Raw genomic sequence first — 21692 nt, forward strand, 5'->3', positions numbered from 1 at the left:
TGTTGAAAAATATTATAACTTTGACTGGCGTCAATCATAATTGGTTTCATTCTTATAAGATTATGCAGGTGAGAATGTGCTATAGGAAATGGGCTATATTTATCCTACTTCAAACCTATAAATCCTTAGAAATCTTTGTACCGACCAGACTAATAACTTGAATGGCACTTTGGCGGTGGCCGCATCTTCTTCACCAAGATCTACAACATCCAATTAGTCCACACTGGCAGCAGTTCTCTTAACAATGCCTTTGTTAGTTGAATCATCCTTATGGTAACACCTTCAATTGTTTCCTGGATGATTAATTGAACAAATAATTAGTCAAGGTAAGTTAGTTAAATAGATCTAGATTATATGCTAGTAAATGAATTAAAATAAAAAATATATACCAGTGGGGCTTAATCAGCCAACTGACACACAACTTCTTCATATTGAGCTTCCTCTCATCATTGGCAAGCTGAGCAAAATTGAATTATAGATTAATTGATACCAAAGTGATTAACAAATAATAAAATTCGGTTACTATATATATTAATGTACATTTATCCCATGCAACGATAGGAATTGCTTGGTTATCTCCTCATCCTCAGTCATTTTTTTAACTGCATAGGTGCGCCAATTCCGATATAAGTTGGCGTCACTCACTTCAACCCTAAACAACATCCGTTTGTCGACACCCATATTCAGTTCTTGAGGGTAGGCAACAAATGTTTCCCTAAATAGACAAAATAATAGACACGTTTCAAAAAGAGTAATTTGAAAGTGGGCATTCCTAGAGATTGTGCTTGACTTTTAATCAAAACAACACCCAACAAAATATATCATCTAGTAGCAATAAAAAAAATTGAATAAAGAAGATCGATAACAACAATTTTAAAGATACAGTATCGTGTCAGTTCAAAGAATTTTGGTTTAGCATTATCCAACAAACCGAGGCCAAGAATATACCAATATTTCCAATCATTTCTAATTAAATGATAAGCATACATATATACAAAGTGCGTTGCAGCAGCCGCACCTATGCTTTCTAATTTCAAGTCTGACGTTCAGTTAGCATGACAATAGTAATATATTCAGCTGCGAAACCTGAAATAGAAGGTCGAAACTGAACAGGGTAAATTAGTGTGGACCATACATATAGTCCACACTAATGATAATGGATGCAAGCTAATAGAAGCATATACTAATTGGAAGAAGATTTTCAACACTTCAATTGCAGGATTTTGGTATCTCTGCAGCCCCTCTATCTGCTGAGTTTTTTTATAAAGCAGAATTTTTCGCAATCCACTTTTTCACATGATCATGTGCCCGAAGGGGACAATACACCACACAAAGTCATAACCAATGGCAAGCTGAGCAAATAAAACACCAAAATTTCCTACCAAAGACATGCCATACAAACCAAAAACAGGTTGCTAACTCACCAATACATGAACCATAAAACAACCATGGACACCCTAGGACTCAAACAAACAAAAATAGCAGCAAAGTAGAACTTTCTGCTGGACCAAAACCAGAAAATTAGCAGCATGGTAGAACTGTTTGCTGCATTGAAACCAGAAAATAACGCTCCAAAATAATCTAAAGGCCTGCTCATTACGAAAGAAGGAAACACCAACATGTATATCCAGGGCTACAAACAACCGGAATGCACACAAATCTACGCCTACCAAAATTTGTGGTTATCCGAAATAGATGATAGAAAGCGATAACCTGAAAACCTCCTGCAAACAGATCAACAACAGCCTTGCAGAAACCAAACAAAGCTTAATTCACAAATCACACCACCCGTCGTCTGCTCATCAAAGATCCTTCCTTTGCTAGACAATCAACCTCTTGGTTTGTTTCCGTCAGGATATGGACAAATTCAACATCTTTCATAACCGAAATCAGATTTTTTTAATTTGTTACAGTAGAATCTCACTAACCACAAACTCTCACCAATTCAAAACAATATCAAACACAGGGTGGCAAGATTTGGTCGTTAATTTAAACCACAAAACAATAAATTAGCATTGGATAGACTACATATAACCTTAGCAAGTTGAAGCACAGACATATAGAAATAAAATTCATGAGCTATATAACTAATGACCATCTCAATTTGCTTTCATGATAAAATAAAATATCTTATCAATATATTATCTTATCAATATCCTTATGCATTCTTAGTACTTGATTTCGTCAATATCTCTTTATTCACGATATCCTTGACAGTGTCTTTCTCAACATGACCAATAACATCTAAAAATATGATTTCATTTTCCAAGTATATATGAGAAATGAACTAAAAACTCATGAAAATAAACAATTCAAAAGAGAAGAGTAACTAACCAAGTATCTGATCCTTCTTAGAGCATGCTAAAATCTCTGGAAAAGGCACAAATTGAAAGTGACTTTTTGGTATTTCAGTAGCAGAAGTAACTTTGAAAACAACAGTTCCTCCCATAAAGTTTAGTTTATATTTATGCTTGGTAATCTTGAAAGTAGGATCATTTTGTGCAATCATGAATTTTTCAAAAAGATAGACATATACCTTCTCAAATAGTTTTCCAAGGGGCGGAAAGAAGCCAACTAATAAAAGGACGACCAAGAACAATTACACATGTTAATCTACATAACCACATTGAAAAACAAAGACCAAATCAAGTCAAAATATGCATTTTGCAATCAAGTATTTACTTCTAATTTAGCCCAAACATAACTATAGTCCGTTTACCTCAGTTAGTGTAAAAATGCTTCATTGGTGATTTCTCCTTCTATATCATTTTGCTGACAAAAAAATAACAGAAAATAAAAATAAAATAGCACTAAATGTGTTGTTTAGAGAGAATAAGAGAAAGGTGCCATTACACTTGTCAATTGATGCAACAGTCGCAGGCGACCTGCCACTGCGAGCAGCATAACAAAAGTTTATCAGCAGGAGACTATTCATTGAACACATGTCTTTCCTTTGTTGCATTGTAACTTCAAGCTGCTCAGACCCTCTTCGACTGATACGTGACATTAGAAAACTTATCTGCAATTTAGATTTTATATTTTTAAAATGTATAATAGCATGTTTTTTATTTCAATTACCATTCTTAATGTATTACATGAAGCTAAATCATACTATAACAACTTTTGGACCACTGGTTCTAGTAAGAGACCTGCTGCTACTTGTTCTAAAATCAATTAATTGGCCATATTTTACTTTTTAAAGTTAATTGTTCGATTTAGACATGTGATTGAAACAATTACTTAAACACACATTTAGGCATTGAAGAATGCAAAAGGAGTTGAGACAATTTCAAATTCTAAATCAATCAAACCAATACTATATTTTTATAATCTTGCTAGCAAGTCATGGCATACAAATAAAAAATCAATCAAATCACTTAATGTCAAATGCTTCAAAAATAAGTTCTTAAAAATGCAAAGAAACATATCAATATCAACAAATAGAGAACAAAACAAACCACAAAGTTTTTAAAGTTACTATCCTACACATTGACACATTGCAGACTCTAATAAATACAGTATACTTTGTTTTTATTTTGGGCAATTATTGCGTTTATTCGACTGATCCACAAACTGCGAAAATCCCTTTTTTTCCTATCTCTATCCCGATGAGCCGAAACCAAAGCTTTTATTTTCTGTTGCGAAATAGTTCGAATAAGTTTTGAATGAGCTCCGCGAAAGCTTGATGTAAATAAACTCATTTTTGTCCTCCGTTTTCGAGCGATAGATCCTCGTTTAACTCTGGTCATTGAATAAGTGAGACTTTGATGAATAACTATTTTCTTTTTTTCTTTCGGTTATTCTTTTATCCTTACCTAGTCTATTAATAACAAAATGGATTTTTCCAATGTATAAAATAAGTGAGACATCTGAGTTATTGAATTAAATTAAAATCAATACAGTTGATCTAGTATAATAAATATAGTGATTGCAAAGATAAAAACAATGAAATAAGTGATTGTACAATACTCACAACGAAGTCCTAACATAAAAAAAAAAAATGCTTTCATCATAGTGATGCCCTTAGAGCTCTCAACATTGAGAATCTGATCAAGAATAATGGCCAAATAGGAATTAACTTCATAGACTGGAGAAACCATAAACAAATTCAGATAAATTATTTACTGACATAAATAAGAAAAAATAAGGGTTAACATCAAATCCTAACATGAAAATCCTTTGAGGAACCAATAAACCCTACATCTGTGATCATTTTAGTTATCTTCTGCTACAGTCTTCAATCCACCCAATTCACAGTTCAATAAATTCGATCAACAATCACTGACATTCATAGCTAACTGTTGGCAAATTCATTTCAGAACAAATCAATAATGATAAATCAAATTTTCCAGAATTAATCAACCCACTACAATAATGAAAACGAAGAAAGAAAAAAAAAGATCAAATGATTGAAACATAAGGAAATATGAAAATCGAAAAAACCTGTAAAAATTGATCTCCTCTCGTTAACTCCACCGCAATCCACTCTCGCTACCACAAACACCATCAATTTTTTCCTGAACTCGTGAACAAAGGGAAGATCCTGTCACAATCGCTCACTGAATCTCTTTCGGTTCCACTTGTTATGCTGCCACCGCCGTCTCAGTTTCGGCGCTATGCATGAGTAAGGAGAGAGAGAGAGAGAAGAAAAAGAGGCTGGTAATGAGAATGAGAAGAGAAAGGGAGAGAAGTTATGTTGTAACAGAGAGAAGAAAAGAAGAAGCTTTGGAGCAATTTGTCAATTCTGCAGTGTGAACCGTCCACTCTTGTGCAGTGTGCACCGGCCAATGCTTTCCACCAAAAGGGTAAAACGGTAATTGGCAGACCAAATTGAAAAACTTGGGGTTTTCCCGCTTCAATGCCATCAGTACAAAATGGTATTTCTTGCATAGTGAATTCTAGGGCAAACTTGCAGCATTGTATTCCTTTATTAATATATAGATTTGTCCTTAAACTTGCTTTAAATCATTACTTATTATCCAAGTAATTGTTCCTACTGAGGAGGTCATGAAGTGGATGGAAAAGCTTTAAGAGTCTAACATGTAGTTTAAAGCTCATGAAATTTTTAAGCATTTTTTTTGTGTCGTGTTCGGGGTTTGAATCCCGATCTTGTATATATTATGAATTGTCCTTACCAATTGAGTTAAGCTCACATTTACGAAATTTTTAAGCATTAACAACAAGCAATATTTATTTATTTTTGACAAACCAATATTTATTTTTATTAAAACATTGTTGTTTGTTTCTTCTTTTAAGGCTCATGTTATTAAATATCCACATGTAGTTAAAATAAAACCATTTTTCAAAGATGAATTTGAGATCCGGAGAAGAAAGAGAAAGTTAAAGAGTATGAGAATTTTCCAATTTTATAGGGATAAAAAACATATTTAACTATATTTTATTTACTTAAATACTGTTATGGACTAAAGTATATTGTACAATATTTTTATTGAGGAATGATGAATGGTGCGAATTAGTTTGTTTCTTTGAGTCTTTCTTATATTTGACATTAGTTTGTTCCTTTCTTATCTTTGAATGTAGTTGTAGTTTATGATGATATTATATATTTTCATCGAGTCTCTTTTTCATGACTCCAATGGCTCAAAGTGACTAAGAATCGCCTCCAAATCCAGTTTGGAACACGACATATGTTCCCCCTCCTTTGGATTCTCCGCGTCCCACGGCTTGCACTCGCTGCTCCTTTCCTTTGATACCACAAGATTAGCACTTATAGTGGCATGTTTATATGCTATGTCAGTCCAAGCAGCTAAATCTCCACTTGCTATATAATTGAATATTATTATTATTAAGGTTTGATATGTGACAAAATAAAAAGTGAGAAAAGCAAGATCAAATCTAATAGAAACTCAAAATTAATGCTAGTGGAATCAAAATTAATTGTACCTCTTTTCATTGGTTTATGTCAACTATTTTTTATTGAATAAACCGATACATTTGAAATTTTTGAATAAGCTAAAGAAGATACCACCAAAAGTCATTAAAATAAGGGTGCTGCTAACCGGTGCCTTCGGGACACTGGTTAAGAAACAATAAATGAATAGATCATATTTATTTTACCTTAATTAAAATGATATAAATAAGTCAATTAATTAAAATAAAAGAGAGTTGTATTTAATATTACATCAAATTTCCTTTCTTTTATTTTTCTTATGATTTTAGTTTTGGTAATTTTTTTCACGTGGATTTTACTTCTTTATCCTATTAAAAATATGATTTCATTTCCTTTAAATAAGTCAACTAATTAAAATAAAAGAGAGTTGTATTATTTTCATTTCTTAACAATTTTTTTTTCGCGTGGATTTTACTCAAATGAATTTTCTTTTTTCCGTAAATTTTTTATGAATCATTTTTTTCTTTCGAACCTCCGTGAATTTTTTATGAATCGTTTATTTAAAAAAATAAAATAAGGATTCAATGCTTTTATCGCAAAATAGGAAATTTGACAACGTATTGAATGCACATTTTCCTTATTTTAATTAGTTGATTTATTTCTCACTTTAATAGAGGTAAAACAAGTGTGATTGATTCATTTATGTTCATTTATTGCTCTTTAACCAGTGCCCCGGAGGCACTGGATAGCATTGCCCTTAAAATAATATCAAAACACAAATCCAACTCATTTAAACGCAAGCACGCGCGTACGAGCGCATGCGCGCGCACACGTATTCACATCAACCAATGTTTTCAATAATAATAATAATAATATATTTACTTCACATAATTTTCCTGTTTTTATTGGGTTGAATTAATTATGGTTAATAAGTAAAATATCCTTTAATGATATAATACATAATTCTAAATTTACGATTTGCGAAAATTATATGAAGTACTCCCTCCGTCCCATAATATAAGCAAAAAAGATAAACTTTTATCCTATTTAATCTTGTTTTTTAAAAAAAATCTCTTTTCCAAGAAAAACTTTTGTTTATTCTCATAAAATTAAATGCAAATTACATTCAATTTTCTATCTCTTTCATTTTTTCCATAACCAATAGTCAATGAAAATTGTTTTTACGTCTTCCTATAAAACTTTTTTCAAAGAAAATACATAAAACTATACTCTAAATTATTATGTTTTAGTTTTCTTAATAAGTGTGATTTTTTATTTTTTTTCTTATAATTTTGAACTGAGGAAGTACAAAATAGCATGTAATATAGCCAATGAAATCTCGACCGTGGATCCACCAATGATTAATGTTTTATTGAATGATTGACCTTTGGTTTCTAACAAAGTGTCATTTGATCGGGTGAACCGGGAATGTGTCAAACTTAGGAGAAGTGAAAGTAATTAAATGATTCAAAACATGTTAACTGGTCTAATTGAAAGATGTAAAATCTGATTAAATTATTCTACCTTCATTTCTTTTTAATTGTCACATTTTGACATTTTATACAAATTAAGACAATCAACAATTGATACTACTTTTGATGTAATAAGCTATACTTTTATTATAATGACTTTATTCATTTAATATCTCATTTCATATATTTCTCTTTCCACAATAAATAACTAAGGACAATATTGATAAAACAACATTTAATGTTGCATTGAACTTTGAAAGTGACAGTTAAATAGGAACAAAAAATTTCTCCAAAAGTGACACTTAAAAAGGAACGGAGGTAATATGAATTAGCGATTTAACCATTAATTTAGTGAGTTTAATAAAGTGAATTAGGGAATTTTTGTGGTAATGACTTTTCTTATGATAGTACTAGTAGATAAGGTTTATTAGGAAATTTTGGTGGTAATGACTTTTCTTATAATAGTAGTAGATATGTTCATCTTTTTTTTTTTCCTTCTCTGAGTTAATATGTCTTCTCAGGACCTATTATGTATATCATCCAATTTTTTATTTTTTTTAAGAAGAATGTATATCATCCAACCTGTATTTGGTTGATTAAATGTATTCAATAGTAATAAATTGAATTAGCAAAAAAAAAGAGTTATCTAAATATTTTATTTTTTGATAAAGTTTTTGTTACTTTCTATTCTATGCCTTGTTGTAATTAATTAGCAGGTGAGTGCAGTTGTACTGATACAAGTCTCATTAGATCTTTACCTCGTGTGACGCACACGGTGTCAACAATTTTAAATGATATTTACAATAGATCGAGATTAAAAAATGTTAGTATCTGTTATCTAACACCGATAATTGTGTTAACGTGACACATCCGTTAGCAATGATTGAACAACAGACTAAAAGTTTTTTTTTTTGAAAGAGCATGAGGCAAAAAGTTGAAATGCTAAGTAATATTCCATCTAATCTTTTTTATTAGAAACAAAAGTAATAATTGACAATAAGGTTCACTATTACCTTATACAGTTTTTTTTTTCTGAGGAGGAACTATTACCTTATGTACTCTATCAACTTGCATTTTTTGTGTTTGGTTGCGCCTTTTCTCTTTAACAAAAGTCCTTTTACTCTTGTAAAATAAAGTTACTAAAGTATGAATTAAAAAAATAATTGAATTCAAAAAACATAAAAAACTTCATGTTAGTTAATTAATAAACCAATATTCTTTTCTCGCATAATGTTTTTTTTTAAAGGCAATATCTGGTTAGATTTAGGAGGTCCATAAGGACCCCTATTTCATATATTAATTATGTTTTAATGCATTTCACACAGACTCAAGCAATGAATGTCACTTCCATTGTTATATGGAAATTTGGTTATGAACAATATTATTTGAATATGTAAATCAACAACCATTTGACAACCGGATAGAAATACATCATTTATTACTATTAATGTGACTATAAGAGAGATAAACAGTTAATTAAAAAAAAAATAGTATCTATATGGTACACATACGGTGTTGGACACCAAAAAAGTTATCCAACATTTCTCTTTGGTTATTCTATTTGTCCTTAATCAAATTCATGCTGAAATCCCATAGATTGTTAGCCAAATCAGCGTCCCTTCCCTGTGATCTTAATTTTGCCACATTACTCTCTGAAAAATATTCACCACTAACTCCCTTCACTTGCGGGTGCAATGCTACATAGCATGTAGTGGCTGCCCCCTACATTTAGATAAGAGAAAGTTAACATGATACTGACTACTAAGTTAACATGATCTGCCGGTTCTTTAACTTATTTCTTTTATTTAATTTTGTCCCATAAATTTTAACCTTATCAAACACGTTCTTTAACTTATTTCTTTTATTCAATTTGGTCCAATTTTAATAATTTTAATCCCCTAAAAAAAGAGACCGTTGGATTACGGAGATCTATCAAATTTTATAGTGTATCACAAACGCTTAATTTATTTACTTTCTTCTTCTTCTTCCCTCATCTTCATCTACATTCATCCTTCAATCATCTTCATAATTTTTTTTTTCATCATCTTCAAAAACCCAATTTTTTTTTCTTTCAAAAATTCATCACCACACAGATTTTCGTGCTCCTAGTTCTTTCAGTATCATCTTTATCAATTTTCATACAAAAATTGAATCAAAGCTAAAATTAAAAACACAGCTTAAATTCAACATCAAATTATGCTTTTAAAACCCCAATCTTCATGTCTTCCATAACTCAGATCTACTCCTTCTAATTCTAATTCCAATTCCAAACTGCTTGCCACAATAACTCGCAAATCACTGTTCTGCACTCATCTAACTCGCTATTCACTGTTCTGAGGTTTGAATAACTTTCAACTATTTTCATCGCTTCTGTGTCAGAATTTTTTCTTCCTTTACCACATCAATTTTCACACTTTCTTAACTTCAAAGTTTGAATTTTTATCTCATTTCAGATATGGGTTTTGCAAGAAATGACGATTTCGCTCCATAATCTCATCTGGGTCGTGCTTATTTTCACCTTCTCATATGGGTCGTGCTTATTTTCACCTTCTCAACCATGGGGTTTCAAGCAGCCGCCGCAAGGAACGTGAAGGGAAGGTTGTGCAAGTTTATGGCAGGAAATGGGTGATTCATATTGAGAGTATAACTCGTGAGGATTTGTTTGTGTTATTGTTGATTATTCAAACTGTTGATTAGTGAATTTGTTTGAAACTTGATTTTGTTGGTGGTTTGAATGTTTTGTGGTTTAGATGACCTATTTTAGAATTTGAGAAGTTTATGATTTTTGATTTAGATCTGAATTAATTTTGAATGGTTTAGATTGAATTATTTTTGATTCATTGAATTTCTGGATTTTGTATTGAACGTGTATGAATATCATGATGAAAGTGTAATGATTTATTTTTGAAAGAAAAAAAAAATTGGGTTTTATGAAGATGATGAAAAAAAATTATGAAGATGATGAAGGATGAATGTAGATGAAGATGAAGGAAGAACAAGAAACTAAATAAATTAGGTGTTGGTGATCCATTATAAAATCTGATAGACCTCCGTAATCCAACAATCTTTTTTTTTATAGGATTAAAATTATCAAAATTGGATCAAATTGAATAAAAGAAATAAGTTAAGGGACGTGTTTGAGAAAATTAAGATTTATGAGACCAAATTGAATAAAAGAAATAAATTAAGGGACCGACAGATCAATTAAATCAAAGTGAAATATCAGAAATCTTCTAATCTATGTTTCGTTATTGGTCCCTTAATAAATGTTTATAGCAACCAATATTTATTTGAATTGATCCTCGCATTTATAAATCATAGGTCATACTGATTATGAAATACCTGCTGAACATTTTTCATCACAAGTTTCCCAATCACCTTTATTATACCTGTTGCATAAATCAAACATAAGTAGTAATATCCATAAAACTGAGATACTGTCATTACTATACATTATTCCCTCCGTTCCTTTATAATTGTCACTTTTGCATATAAAATTTGTTTCCAATTAGTTGTCGTTTTCAAAGTCTAATGTATCATTAAATGTGGCTTTGTCTATATTACCCTTATATATTTATTGCTGAGAGAGAAATATATGGAATGAAGTATTAAATTATGGGTTAAATATGTTTTTGGTCCCTACGTTTTGCACGATTTTGAGAATTAGTCCTTACATTTCAATAAATGTTTTTAAAATCCCTACATTTTTCCTGAGTTAGTGTAAATAGTCCCTGTTGTCAAATTTCTAACGTGATGCCAATGTTGGCGGTTCAATCTCGCCGGAAAACGGCGGAGAACTTCACCACGATCTTTCTCCGCAGCTTCGTAGATGCGGATCGCCGGTGTTCGTCACACTTCCGGTGAAATATGTTGGTTTAGAGGGGAAGATTTGGAGGCCGAAAGCGATGATGTTATCGTTGAAAGCGCTTGTTGTTGCGGGTGTGGAAGGTGTTGTGGTGGAGATTTGGTGGGGTTGGGTTGAACTTGTTATGATGGCCTGTGTTTCATCAACATGGCACTGATGGCAGGGATCAATTGCACTAACGGAGAAAAAATATAGGGATTTTAAAAACATTCATTGAAATGTAGGGACTATTCTCAAAATCGCGCAAAATGTAGGGACCAAAAACATATTTAACCCTTAAATTATTAAGGTTATTAGAGAAAAAAGATAAATTGTTGTATCAAAAGTAGTAAAAGTATTTGTTGTCTTGGTTTATGTAAAAAGTCAAAATGTAACAATTAAAAAGGAACAGAGTAGAAAACAAACTCATTTTACGGACACTGGAGTGCTAGTGTTGTAGAGTGCCGGTGTGCAAATAAAACATCTATAAATGTAGTAGATGAATGATAGTTTGTCTCCTTGTAAAATCCACGATAGTGCCACATAACAACGGTAGATAATGCAGAAAAAAATCATTTAGAATGCCATGTCACAGGGCTTTAATAATTTCTAGACAAATCATGAATTGAGCTGAATAGTACAAGATAATAGTTACCGTCGATTACACTCATATGGCGGGAAAGATTGGTGAGAATGATTCCTGGATGAAGAGAATTCACAATGATATCCACCCCATCATCCTGATCAAGATGTAACAAGTAATGTTATATATATCAAAACAAAGAGTCACTTTTACACACAAAACAAAGAACTAGCATACCTTGAGGCGTCTTGCAAGCTCATTGGCATGTAAAATGTTAGCAAGCTTTGACTGTCCATATGCACCCCATTTGCTGTAACTGTAAACAAGGAAGCAAACATATTTACCACCATTCCACTCTTAATTCTTTATGCAAATAAGGTGAGACAATTGTGCTAACAGCACATCTCGTCATGATTTGAACTTAGGTTACCTATTGGATTTGGTTATTACCTTGATTGGTCATTAATTTTGTCAAAACGGATTCCTTCAGGATATGCAAATATGTAAGCTTTTGCGGAGACATTAACAATTCTTCCTTCTTTTTTACTTTGGTGTGCTGTTTTCTTCATTGTGTCCAACAAAAGATTTGTCAAGAGAAAATGACCTGTACAATTACATAATTTACATTACTTAAAAACAGAATGATCACATCTCCACAGTTTATAGGTTGACTGGACCTTAAAACCAAACATATTTCCCACATACCTAGGTGGTTTGTAGCAAAATGCAGTTCAATGTTGTCTTTGGACAGCATGAAAGGGCATAACATGATTCCTGCATTGTTTCTTGCAATTACAAATAAACAAACCAGAAAACATTACTACTACTAGTTTTCCTTGAATGAACTTGATCAAGAAAAATAAACTGGAACACAGACACACATGGTGAGGGAGAAAAAGTAATTAACAACTTCAATAAAAATCAAGAGTCAAAATAAATAGTAAATAAAAGGCAAATCTGCACATGGGTCCTTTAACTTAATTTAAAGTTTCAAACACGTCTTTTATCTTTATTCCTGTGTCAAGTTAGCCCTTTATATTTACAGCGTTCAACTAACTTTCATTCTTAGTTTACTTCTGTTACAAATTTGTTTACACGATCATTGAACAATATACGATAAGGAAATCCCCAGCGGTTGGCCTAGTGGTGTAGGCTTAAGACCTTGGAGTGCGCTCCTCTCAAGGTCTCATATTCGAATCCTTATGTGGGCTAGTCCATAAAGAGTTTTTCTGTAAACATTAAATAAAAGACAAACTTAACATTAAAAAAGGACTAATTTGACACGAAAAAGAAAAAATAAGACTCATTTAAAACTTTAGGTTAAGTTAGAGGAATCCTAGTGCAGTTTTGCCTAAACAAAAATGGTCCTGGGATCCAAGTCAATTCCTTTTCTTACATCAAGATGTTCAATGGAAGACCAGAGGAATTAAATTCGGATGCAAATTTCTTGACAGATTCCAATGAACTGAGATCTAACTCCATGACATCAATTTTAGCTGAGGGAATCTCCTTAAGTATTGCTTCTTTGATATCATTAGCAGCAACCTTATTTCTAACAGCCACAATCACATGGACACCACGCAAAGCAAGAACACGCATAGTCTCAACTCCAATACCACTGGATGCTCCTGTTACCATACAATCATATCCATGTAAAGTCACACAGAAGAATACAAACAAATAAATCCTGACTATGCAAATTCAGCAGCAATAATCTTGAAGTTAAATTATAGAGTCAACTATAAAGATCATTTGTTAATCACTCCTCAAGTCTAAGTAATGAAAAGCTACATATATACATACATACAGGCTAATAATTCCCAATAACTCTGCAACATAAAACTACTATTCAACAAAGGGCATGCTTGAAAAATGAAAAGTTAAAAAAATGGTAAGAAAGAGTAATAGAAGATAGACCAGTAACAATAGCAGTGAGGCCAATTGCATCAATTCCATGAGTGACTTGTTCAGCAGTTGAACTCCCTGAGAAACCAGAAATTCCTTTCTTGCTGAATGGCCACATGATGATAATGGAAACTCTCTTCTCCGTCACAATTCACAATGTCAATAGTGCAGATCATGCTTTGGATTCAACTAAATATTTTATAGTGTAGTCATAGACTTGAATGTTATTTATAATATTAATTTTATTTGGTATTCAGGTTGATTTGATTTTTAAGCGTTCTTTTTAATACTATTCAGTGCCAATCCCACCGACGTCATCATTCAAATAAAAACGCAGTCCATGTTATTATGTAACTATGTTGAAGATGTGTGGAGTTCATTCCAATGCACAACATATATATGATATTATATATAGCATATATAAATGTGTCTATTTCTACTGCCAAATTCATTTAATTACTATGCAAATATCATAGGATAACCAGTAGAAAAGTCATGGTTCAAGACCTTATACAAATCATCAAAATAAAATACTTTATCAAATCATACATAAACAACACCCTATAGGCTATAGTGACCTAATCAACTTAATTTACTTTCTGGCTTGAATAATACGCTTTAAAAACTCTAGGAAGATAAACACACATAATGAGACAGAACAAGTGACTAACAACTCTAAAACCAAAAATAAAACAGTAAAAATAAATCTGATAATTATATGACAAATGTAATCAATCTCCTCTTCTTACAGCAAGATGTTGAATTCAACTTGGATGCAAATTTCTTGACAGAATCCAATGAGTTGAGATCTAACTCCATGATATCAAGTTTAGCAGAGGGAATGTCCTTGACTATTATATCTTTGACATCTTTAGCGGCAACTATATTTCTCATACCCATAATCACATGAACACTGTGCAAAACAAGGACACGAGTAGTCTCAGCGTCAATGCCGTTTGATGCTCCTACTACCACAATGTCCATATATCACATTAAAAATACTCACACATCATGAGAATTATTCATTAAGAATTCAATGTAGCGGTAGCATCACAATTCTTGATATAGCAAGAAATTGCTGTCAAAGACAATTGATGCGGCTGTGGCTGCAATTGAGACATAACTTTTTTGCCATTGCAGCCACAATTACAGTCACACACCATTTTCTAAAACCTTGTTATGCAGTATTTCATATAATATTTATGCAATATGTGGAAGTTAGGGTATCCATGAAAGTCATTAAGGATTTGGATAAACAATTTAATTAAGCATAAATGTTTATCATATGAGTGCTTTTGTACATGTTATTTCTATAATAAAAGATAAAATAAAGTCAAATTATTTTCATAATTTATATATGCTATAAGCTCTTTTCATAAGATATCATGGAGATGGAAATAACTTAACTTAAGGGCATGTCATAAGTTGTTTTCATAAACTCTCTCAATCAATCGGTCTCATTAGCGTTTACGCCAGCAGATAAACTCATATAATCCAATCGAAACGTTGGTCTATTAGCAATATAGAGTTGGTAGGTAGTAAGAATTTAGTTGCTCGATTAGTTGGAAAGACAAAGGGGAATGAAAGAGCTAAAGAGGAGGAAAGAACAGTGACAATGGCAGTGAGGTCAGTTGCATCAATTCCATGAGTGACTTGTTCAGCGGTTGATCTCCATGAAAACTACTTTCTTGTTGAATAGCCACATGACGATGATGATGTCGTGTGTCACAATGCAATGGCGGAACACGAGACTATGTCGCTAGATATCTAGATAAAATGAGAATACACAATAATAATACAAGATAAATCCTTTATTATAAACGCCGGTCTTGCCATGCTGGCATCTTTGCCCTAATCTCTCCCTAATTTCTCTCCTAATCCCATATTAATTGCTAAGCTAAACTGCCAACCACCCAAGTAAATCTCAACCGTTGTTAAGAGGACGTTTCATTTTCCCTCCCAAGCTTGCATTAATTTCGGTCATTCCTGCCAATTACCCACTGAAATACTCCCTCCGTCTCTTAATAAATGACCTAGTTGACAATATACATTATTAATTTGACATACTTTGATCATACTTTTTTATTAATTTACAAAGATAAGTAATATTAAGATGTTGTTGGATTCGTCTCGATGAATATTTTTAAAATATTAAATTTTTATAATTTTTTTTAGTAAAGAATTGAAGATATCAAAGATAAAACATATGCATTGGTACGTGTGTCAGAGTCAACTAAGTCACTTATTCAGAGACGGAGGAGCATCCATTAAACATTTAATGTGGCCTTCCATATCTCTCCATGCAGCAGGTGAATTTGTATTCTACGAGAAGTCTCTCCAACTCCCCAATTCATTGTGTACACATGTCACCATGATTCAAATTCATTTTTGTCTATGAGTCCGGTATAAATAGTGGTGTGCACATACATTTGTGGTACAATTAATCTTAATGGATTTCCATAAAATTTCTGTTCTAATCAATTTTTTTTTTTTTTTTAAGAAGCTAAATTAGCCCACCTAAATCAGCATCGGAGAGAATAGAAGTTTGAGATCTCGAGGAGGAGCACACTCCCAAGTCCCAAACCAATACCATCAGACCAACCCAAGTGGGTTTCCTGTTCTAATCAATCTAATCATGTTTCATTGAATATATTTGGTTCTAATCAGTTGTTTGGTATTTTTTTGTGCAGCTCCTTTGAATCTAATTCCAGTCACTGATTTTGACAAAATTGTGAATGAATTACGACTTCAATACAAAAGGATTTGCATTGAGTTTCATGTTAGGGATGTAAGAATGCTTCAGTGTCGTTTTTTTCCTGTGCTGGACTTGAATCAATGTGGTAACAATTTGTTATTCTCTTTTTATGCAGGGCGCTAGAAGGCCTACTCAAGGAGCAGCAAGGATGATCTTTAATTTCCTGTTTTCTGTATCACTCAGTTTCTTAAGGTTGTACCAGCTACGCTCCTCCTGTTTACCTCGCCATCGTCTTGAATATTTTGTGGTTGAGGTAATTTTCTCTCATCATTTTTATTCATGTGCAATTCCTTTTCTTTTGAGGATAGTTGGTTTATCTTCAATTGTTGACCTTGAATGGTTAAAATGGATTATTGATTTCGTTCTAGGTACAAATTGTTTTCTTAATTTGCTTTGAATTGGAATAGTGAATTTAGGACTGTTCTTCATCGACAACATGGTTTGGGCTACAATTACATTGATGTTGTCCCTCTTCACTATTGCAGATTCAAGTGTGTATTTTCTTTAATATTCATCCAAATTCCCTCCTCTACAATTTATCCCATCAACCTATAAATAGAGTGATTACTCATGACTCTGACATTGAGAAGGGCATATATAACTCCATTTTGCATATTAGTTTTAGTCCTTTTTATTTTTGAAATAATATTAGCTTTAGTCCTTGATATCTAAGTTCTTTGTATATTCCACAATATTTTATCCCCAATATAATGGAATTGGGGAGCCTAAAAACTATATGTAATAGCACAAATCATCATTTGAAATATATGAATCTTTTTCTTTTTTTTTTTGCAAAAAAAAGCTTAAGTGTGTTCTATTGTATGAATATGAACCTTTTGTTGTTTTTTTTTTTATGCATAAACTTTTGATCATAAAGATAAAATAGGGTGTTGAATAAGTGTTGGGGAATATGAGATGTGTACATGTATCATTGTATTGTTGTTTATAAGTTAAAGCTGTTTCTTTTTTACTGGTATTAATTTTTTTTTCACATTGACAGATTCATATTGTAGCATTTCATAAAGAGAAGAAATAGGATACTCATAGCATGATTCTCAATGGAAGAAAGATAGTAGTAGCAATGACCAAAAAATAGAAAGTTTAAGCCACTCCACATTATTATTGTTGAGATTCTGAAATGGGAAATTCTATTTTTTGATGCTAAAAATGGAAAATTCTTTGTATATATCTCTAAACTTACATATAAATAATTATTCTTCTGGATTATATAATCCTCCAGCATGCATAGTACTTCCCTTAAGTTCGTGAACAAATCGCATAGCAGGATATATCTTTTGTTCCAAAAGTGAAGTGTGTATTTCATTTGTTCTTTTAGTATAATAGTTCTCATATGATAATCTTTGTTTATGTTTTGTTATAAAGTCAATTACAAATGTGTGTGTATATGGAAATCAATCACCCTCAGTAGTAGTTCTAAGCTATTAATTAAATAACTTCCTTTAAGCCTCAATGTGGAATCTCTAACAATTGATTTAGTCATCATCCAAAAAAGTACATGGGTACCATACCACCTATAAGTGGTTGTTTAAAGGGATCCTATTGTAAACTGATAAAAGGACATCTAATTTTAATTAATATCAGTAAAATATGTAGTTGTTTAAAGCGAAATTTTTTTCATACCCAAGTTATTTCTTTCACCGTCTCATTTTAAAATTCCTTTCAACTTTTAAAGAAGACAATTTCCAATATTTGTTTCATTTGCCATGACAATCAACAAGCGTCAGGGAGGACAATCACCTAAAAATGTTGGAATTTATTTGTCAAGTCCTGTATTTTTGCATGGTCAGTTGTAGTTGCAATTTCAAGAGTCACTTCAAAACAAGGTTTAAAATACTAATCGTTGATGGAGATGGGAGAGAATACTACAACGACCTCAAATGTTGTTTATCACGAAGTCTTTCGTAATATATCTTGATGATTAAAGTTCAACCCTTTTTCATGTGTATTTTATCATCTATTTTTGTTGTTATGTTTATTGTATAAGTGAACATGTTTTTTTAATTTTTATATGACTTCTATTTTTTTTTTTGGTCAAGTATATGACTTCTATTTACTATATATATTTACATTATTGCGACTTATTCGTTTAACTTCTTCTCAGAAGGACCCGTGCGGTAGAACGGGTCAACAGTCTAGTATAAGGTAAACAATCAAGATCTTGAATGTGTGAGGCGTTGTCGTTCGCTATAGTTCCTAATTTTATCAAGGGTTAAAAATGTTTTTTATCCTTATAAATATGTCAACTTTTCGTTTTAGTCCTCTAAAATTTTCCTTCGATTTTTAATCCTATAAAATTTTCAATCTTCACTTTTGGCCCCTCTTTTAAAGTAAACTTATATGTAGAATTCATATTATTTAATAAAATTTTCCAGAAAAATTCAAAATATTAATATGAATTTTTATATTTTTTACGGTTAAAAATTCCTATTTAATTTGTGTTTTGTTAAAAAATTCTAATTTTTTAAAGGAAATTTTTTTAGAATATTTTACACATTTCTGCATAATTTCATTAAAAAATACAAAAACTAAATTAAAAATAGGGACCAAAAGCAGTGATTGAAAATTTTATAGAGACTAAATATTAAAGGAAAATTTTAGAGGGACTAAAACGAAAAGTTGACATATTTATAGGGATCAAAAACATATTTAACAAATTTTTGGTACGAAATGTTGTTTGGTACGGATCAGCATCTAACAAATTTTTGGTACGAAATGTTGTTTGGTACGAAATGTTGAAGAGAAATGATGTTTGGTACGGATCAGCATCTAACAATTTTTTTTTTTTAGGGGCACTATTTGTCATTGTTGATCATAGTAACTAATTGGCTTATATCAGATGTGTATACATAGTAAATTAGTGCAATGGGTTGGAATTTAATGTGTGGAATCTATTGTAGGAAGTTGGTTCAAGGAATGGTTGTCCTCTTGTCCTGAAAGTGATGTTCTTTTGTTGGATTATTGAGTCTTGTTTTGGTACGTACAAGTTTATTTTTGCTGCATTAAGCGTCTGGTATAGTTATGTTTTTGTACTCTATCTTCCTTCATTTTATGTGCTTGGTTGTGCTTTTTCTGTTTAACAAAAGTCCTTTTACTATTGAAGAAAAAAATTTAATAAAAAAATGAATTTAAAAAACTATAATATCAAAATCTTTCATGTTAATTAATTAATAAACCAATATTCTATTTATAAGAGAATAGGCTAACAGAGAGATAGGATATAAGAAATATGTTCGATGATCATTATTGATATGACTGAGTCATTATATACAAGTGTTGGTAAGCTAATAAAGAGTAATTAATCATGGTTCATGAAGGACGACCATTGACTAGTGCTACCTAATAAACAATAATGATATTTATATCAATAATACTCCCTCCGTCTCAAAATATAAGTAAATTTTACTTTTTAGATTCATTTAATCAATGATGTATGTGGTTCATAATATAGACCACATACATCATTAATTGAATGAACCTAAGACCATCTACAATGGTTAAACACAATAATACCATTCAACACCCACTTTTTCAATTCCCAACACTCCACATCATTTTCTCTCTCTTCATTCAACACTCATTCAATTTTTACCTCTCCAATGGTTTTTTCATTCAACACCCTACCCCACCACCTTTTATTTCTTAATTATTTATTTAATTTTATATTTTTGTTTTTATAATTACATAAAATTAAAATTATCGATTATAATTAAATTAAAATAAAGATACACTTAATTTTTTTTTGTTTCTAAAAACAAAATTTATTTAAATAATTTATTTATATTTTCTTAACTTAAAATGCAATACAACAAACTAAGCACGCAACACACAAATAGCTTAAAATGCAAGACAACAAACAAGCACACAACACACAAGTAATTTATTTAGTACGATACAAATCATCTTCAATCATGAAACATTCCAAACTTTGTCCATATGTGCTTCACTAGATCTGCTTGCAATTCGTGATGAACATTTGGATCACGCAACTCGGATCTAGCACGCACATGATTTGCAAAAGTGGGTAACACCTCGGTCGAGTATGGTTGCTGTGTACTAGATCCACTTCCCTCAGATTGCTCAAAATCGGTCCAACGTTGAGCATATGTATCTCGTTCATCCTCAACAATCATATTATGTAATATGATGCATGACCTCATGATTATACCCAAATCAGCTATGTCCCACAAGCGAGCTGGTTCACGGATGATTTTAAATCGAGCTTGAAGCACACCAAAAGCACGTTCGATGTCCTTCCGACAGCTCTCTTGATGTTTTGCAAATAACTTATCGGGTTCACTTTGAGGAAGCCTAATTGATTTGACGAAAGTTGGGTAAGAAGGGTAGATACCATCAGCTAGATAGTATGTCATATTATAGGGACGTTGATTCACAAAGTAATTCACCCTTGGAGTCTTTCCCTGTTCCACATCATCGAACACTGGTGACCGGTCTAGAACGTTTATATCGTTCAACGTTCCCGGACATCCAAAAAAGGCATGCCAGATCCATAGATCATGAGATGCAACTGCTTCAAGAATAACTGTGGTGGTTCCCTTATCCCCCCTGGTGAATTGACCTTCCCATGCTTTAGGACAATTTTTCCACTCCCAGTGCATGCAGTCAATACTCCCGATCATCCCTGGGAACCCTCGCATTTCACTAACATGTAGTATTCTTTGAAGGTCATCTTGGGTTGGTGCTCTCAGATACACTTGCTCATACAGTCGTATGATTCCTTTACAGAATCTACGTAAGCACTCCAATGCTGTAGTACCTCCTATTTTTATGTATTCATCTACCGCATCTGCTGCCACACCATATGCTAACATTCGCATTGCTGTGGTACATTTTGCTAACGGTGATATACCTTCTTTGTTGGCGGCATCAACTCGCTGGGTGAAGTAGTTATCACTACTTGAAAGGTCTCCAACGATTCGAAGGAAGACATGTTTTTGCATCCGGTACCGACGACGAAACATTGCATCGTCATATGTAGGCTCATTGGCAAAGTAGTCGTCAATGAGTCTTTGGTTTGCCCCTGCATGATCTCTCTTTAAATATTTTCTACTACGAGATCCACTACCTTCCTCTATTTGTTTTCGACGCTGAATAAATCGGTTGACTATATACGTGTCTTCAGCATCACGTTTTTGGAAGTAGGCTTCCAAATCAAAAGGATCCATTGATAGGTTTTTTGGAAGAAGATATGAATGAGATTTGTGAAATTGAAAGTAGATTTTAATGAGACTTGTGAAATTGAA

The 21692-nt window shown here is 32.1% G+C and overlaps 2 protein-coding genes and 3 long non-coding RNA genes across 12 annotated transcripts; 2 read left to right on the forward strand and 3 right to left on the reverse strand.

Moving 5' to 3' along the window:
* On the reverse strand, positions 1-5194 carry LOC120577921 (uncharacterized). Of its 6 annotated transcripts, none has more exons than XR_005643860.1 (7): positions 4444-5193; positions 2854-3019; positions 2720-2772; positions 2537-2613; positions 541-2370; positions 390-457; positions 1-293 (listed from the first exon to the last, which is right to left on the reverse strand). It is a non-coding gene; the product is annotated as an uncharacterized lncRNA (long non-coding RNA). The 6 variants fall into 6 exon arrangements; XR_005643862.1 differs by having other exon boundaries at positions 541-715; positions 2335-2370; positions 2720-3019; positions 4444-5192; XR_005643863.1 differs by having other exon boundaries at positions 541-715; positions 2335-2772.
* A 3513-nt stretch (positions 5195-8707) lies between these two features.
* LOC25485058 (short-chain dehydrogenase TIC 32, chloroplastic) lies at positions 8708-13846 on the reverse strand. 3 transcript variants are annotated; one of them, XM_039829922.1, is made up of 9 exons: positions 13668-13846; positions 13147-13378; positions 12456-12535; positions 12201-12354; positions 11988-12066; positions 11809-11907; positions 11027-11033; positions 10666-10701; positions 8848-9045 (listed from the first exon to the last, which is right to left on the reverse strand). In XM_039829922.1, the coding sequence occupies exons 1-9, from the start codon at positions 13771-13773 to the stop codon at positions 8993-8995; spliced, it is 846 nt and encodes a 281-aa protein (XP_039685856.1). In that variant the 5' UTR covers positions 13774-13846; the 3' UTR covers positions 8848-8992. The 3 variants fall into 3 exon arrangements, with proteins under 3 accessions (XP_013469646.1, XP_039685856.1, XP_024642447.1); XM_024786679.2 differs by lacking the exon at positions 11027-11033 and adding an exon at positions 11594-11685 and having other exon boundaries at positions 8962-9045; positions 10666-10712; positions 11823-11907; XM_013614192.3 differs by lacking the exon at positions 11027-11033 and having other exon boundaries at positions 8708-9045; positions 10666-10712; positions 11823-11907; positions 13668-13845.
* Positions 9346-10163, forward strand: LOC112422901 (uncharacterized). The gene is made up of 2 exons (XR_003013353.2): positions 9346-9661; positions 9777-10163. It is a non-coding gene; the product is annotated as an uncharacterized lncRNA (long non-coding RNA).
* A 2457-nt stretch (positions 13847-16303) lies between the features above and the next one.
* LOC25485060 (uncharacterized) lies at positions 16304-17701 on the forward strand. The gene is made up of 3 exons (XR_005643864.1): positions 16304-16443; positions 16526-16663; positions 17411-17701. It is a non-coding gene; the product is annotated as an uncharacterized lncRNA (long non-coding RNA).
* A 2205-nt stretch (positions 17702-19906) lies between these two features.
* Positions 19907-21614, reverse strand: LOC112418765 (uncharacterized). The gene is made up of 2 exons (XM_024775559.2): positions 20584-21614; positions 19907-19916 (listed from the first exon to the last, which is right to left on the reverse strand). The coding sequence occupies exons 1-2, from the start codon at positions 21612-21614 to the stop codon at positions 19907-19909; spliced, it is 1041 nt and encodes a 346-aa protein (XP_024631327.2).
* Between the last annotated feature and the right edge of the window lie 78 nt (positions 21615-21692).

The sequence above is a fragment of the Medicago truncatula genome, chromosome 1 (genome assembly GCF_003473485.1).
Source record: "Medicago truncatula cultivar Jemalong A17 chromosome 1, MtrunA17r5.0-ANR, whole genome shotgun sequence".
Lineage (NCBI taxonomy): Eukaryota > Viridiplantae > Streptophyta > Magnoliopsida > Fabales > Fabaceae > Medicago > Medicago truncatula.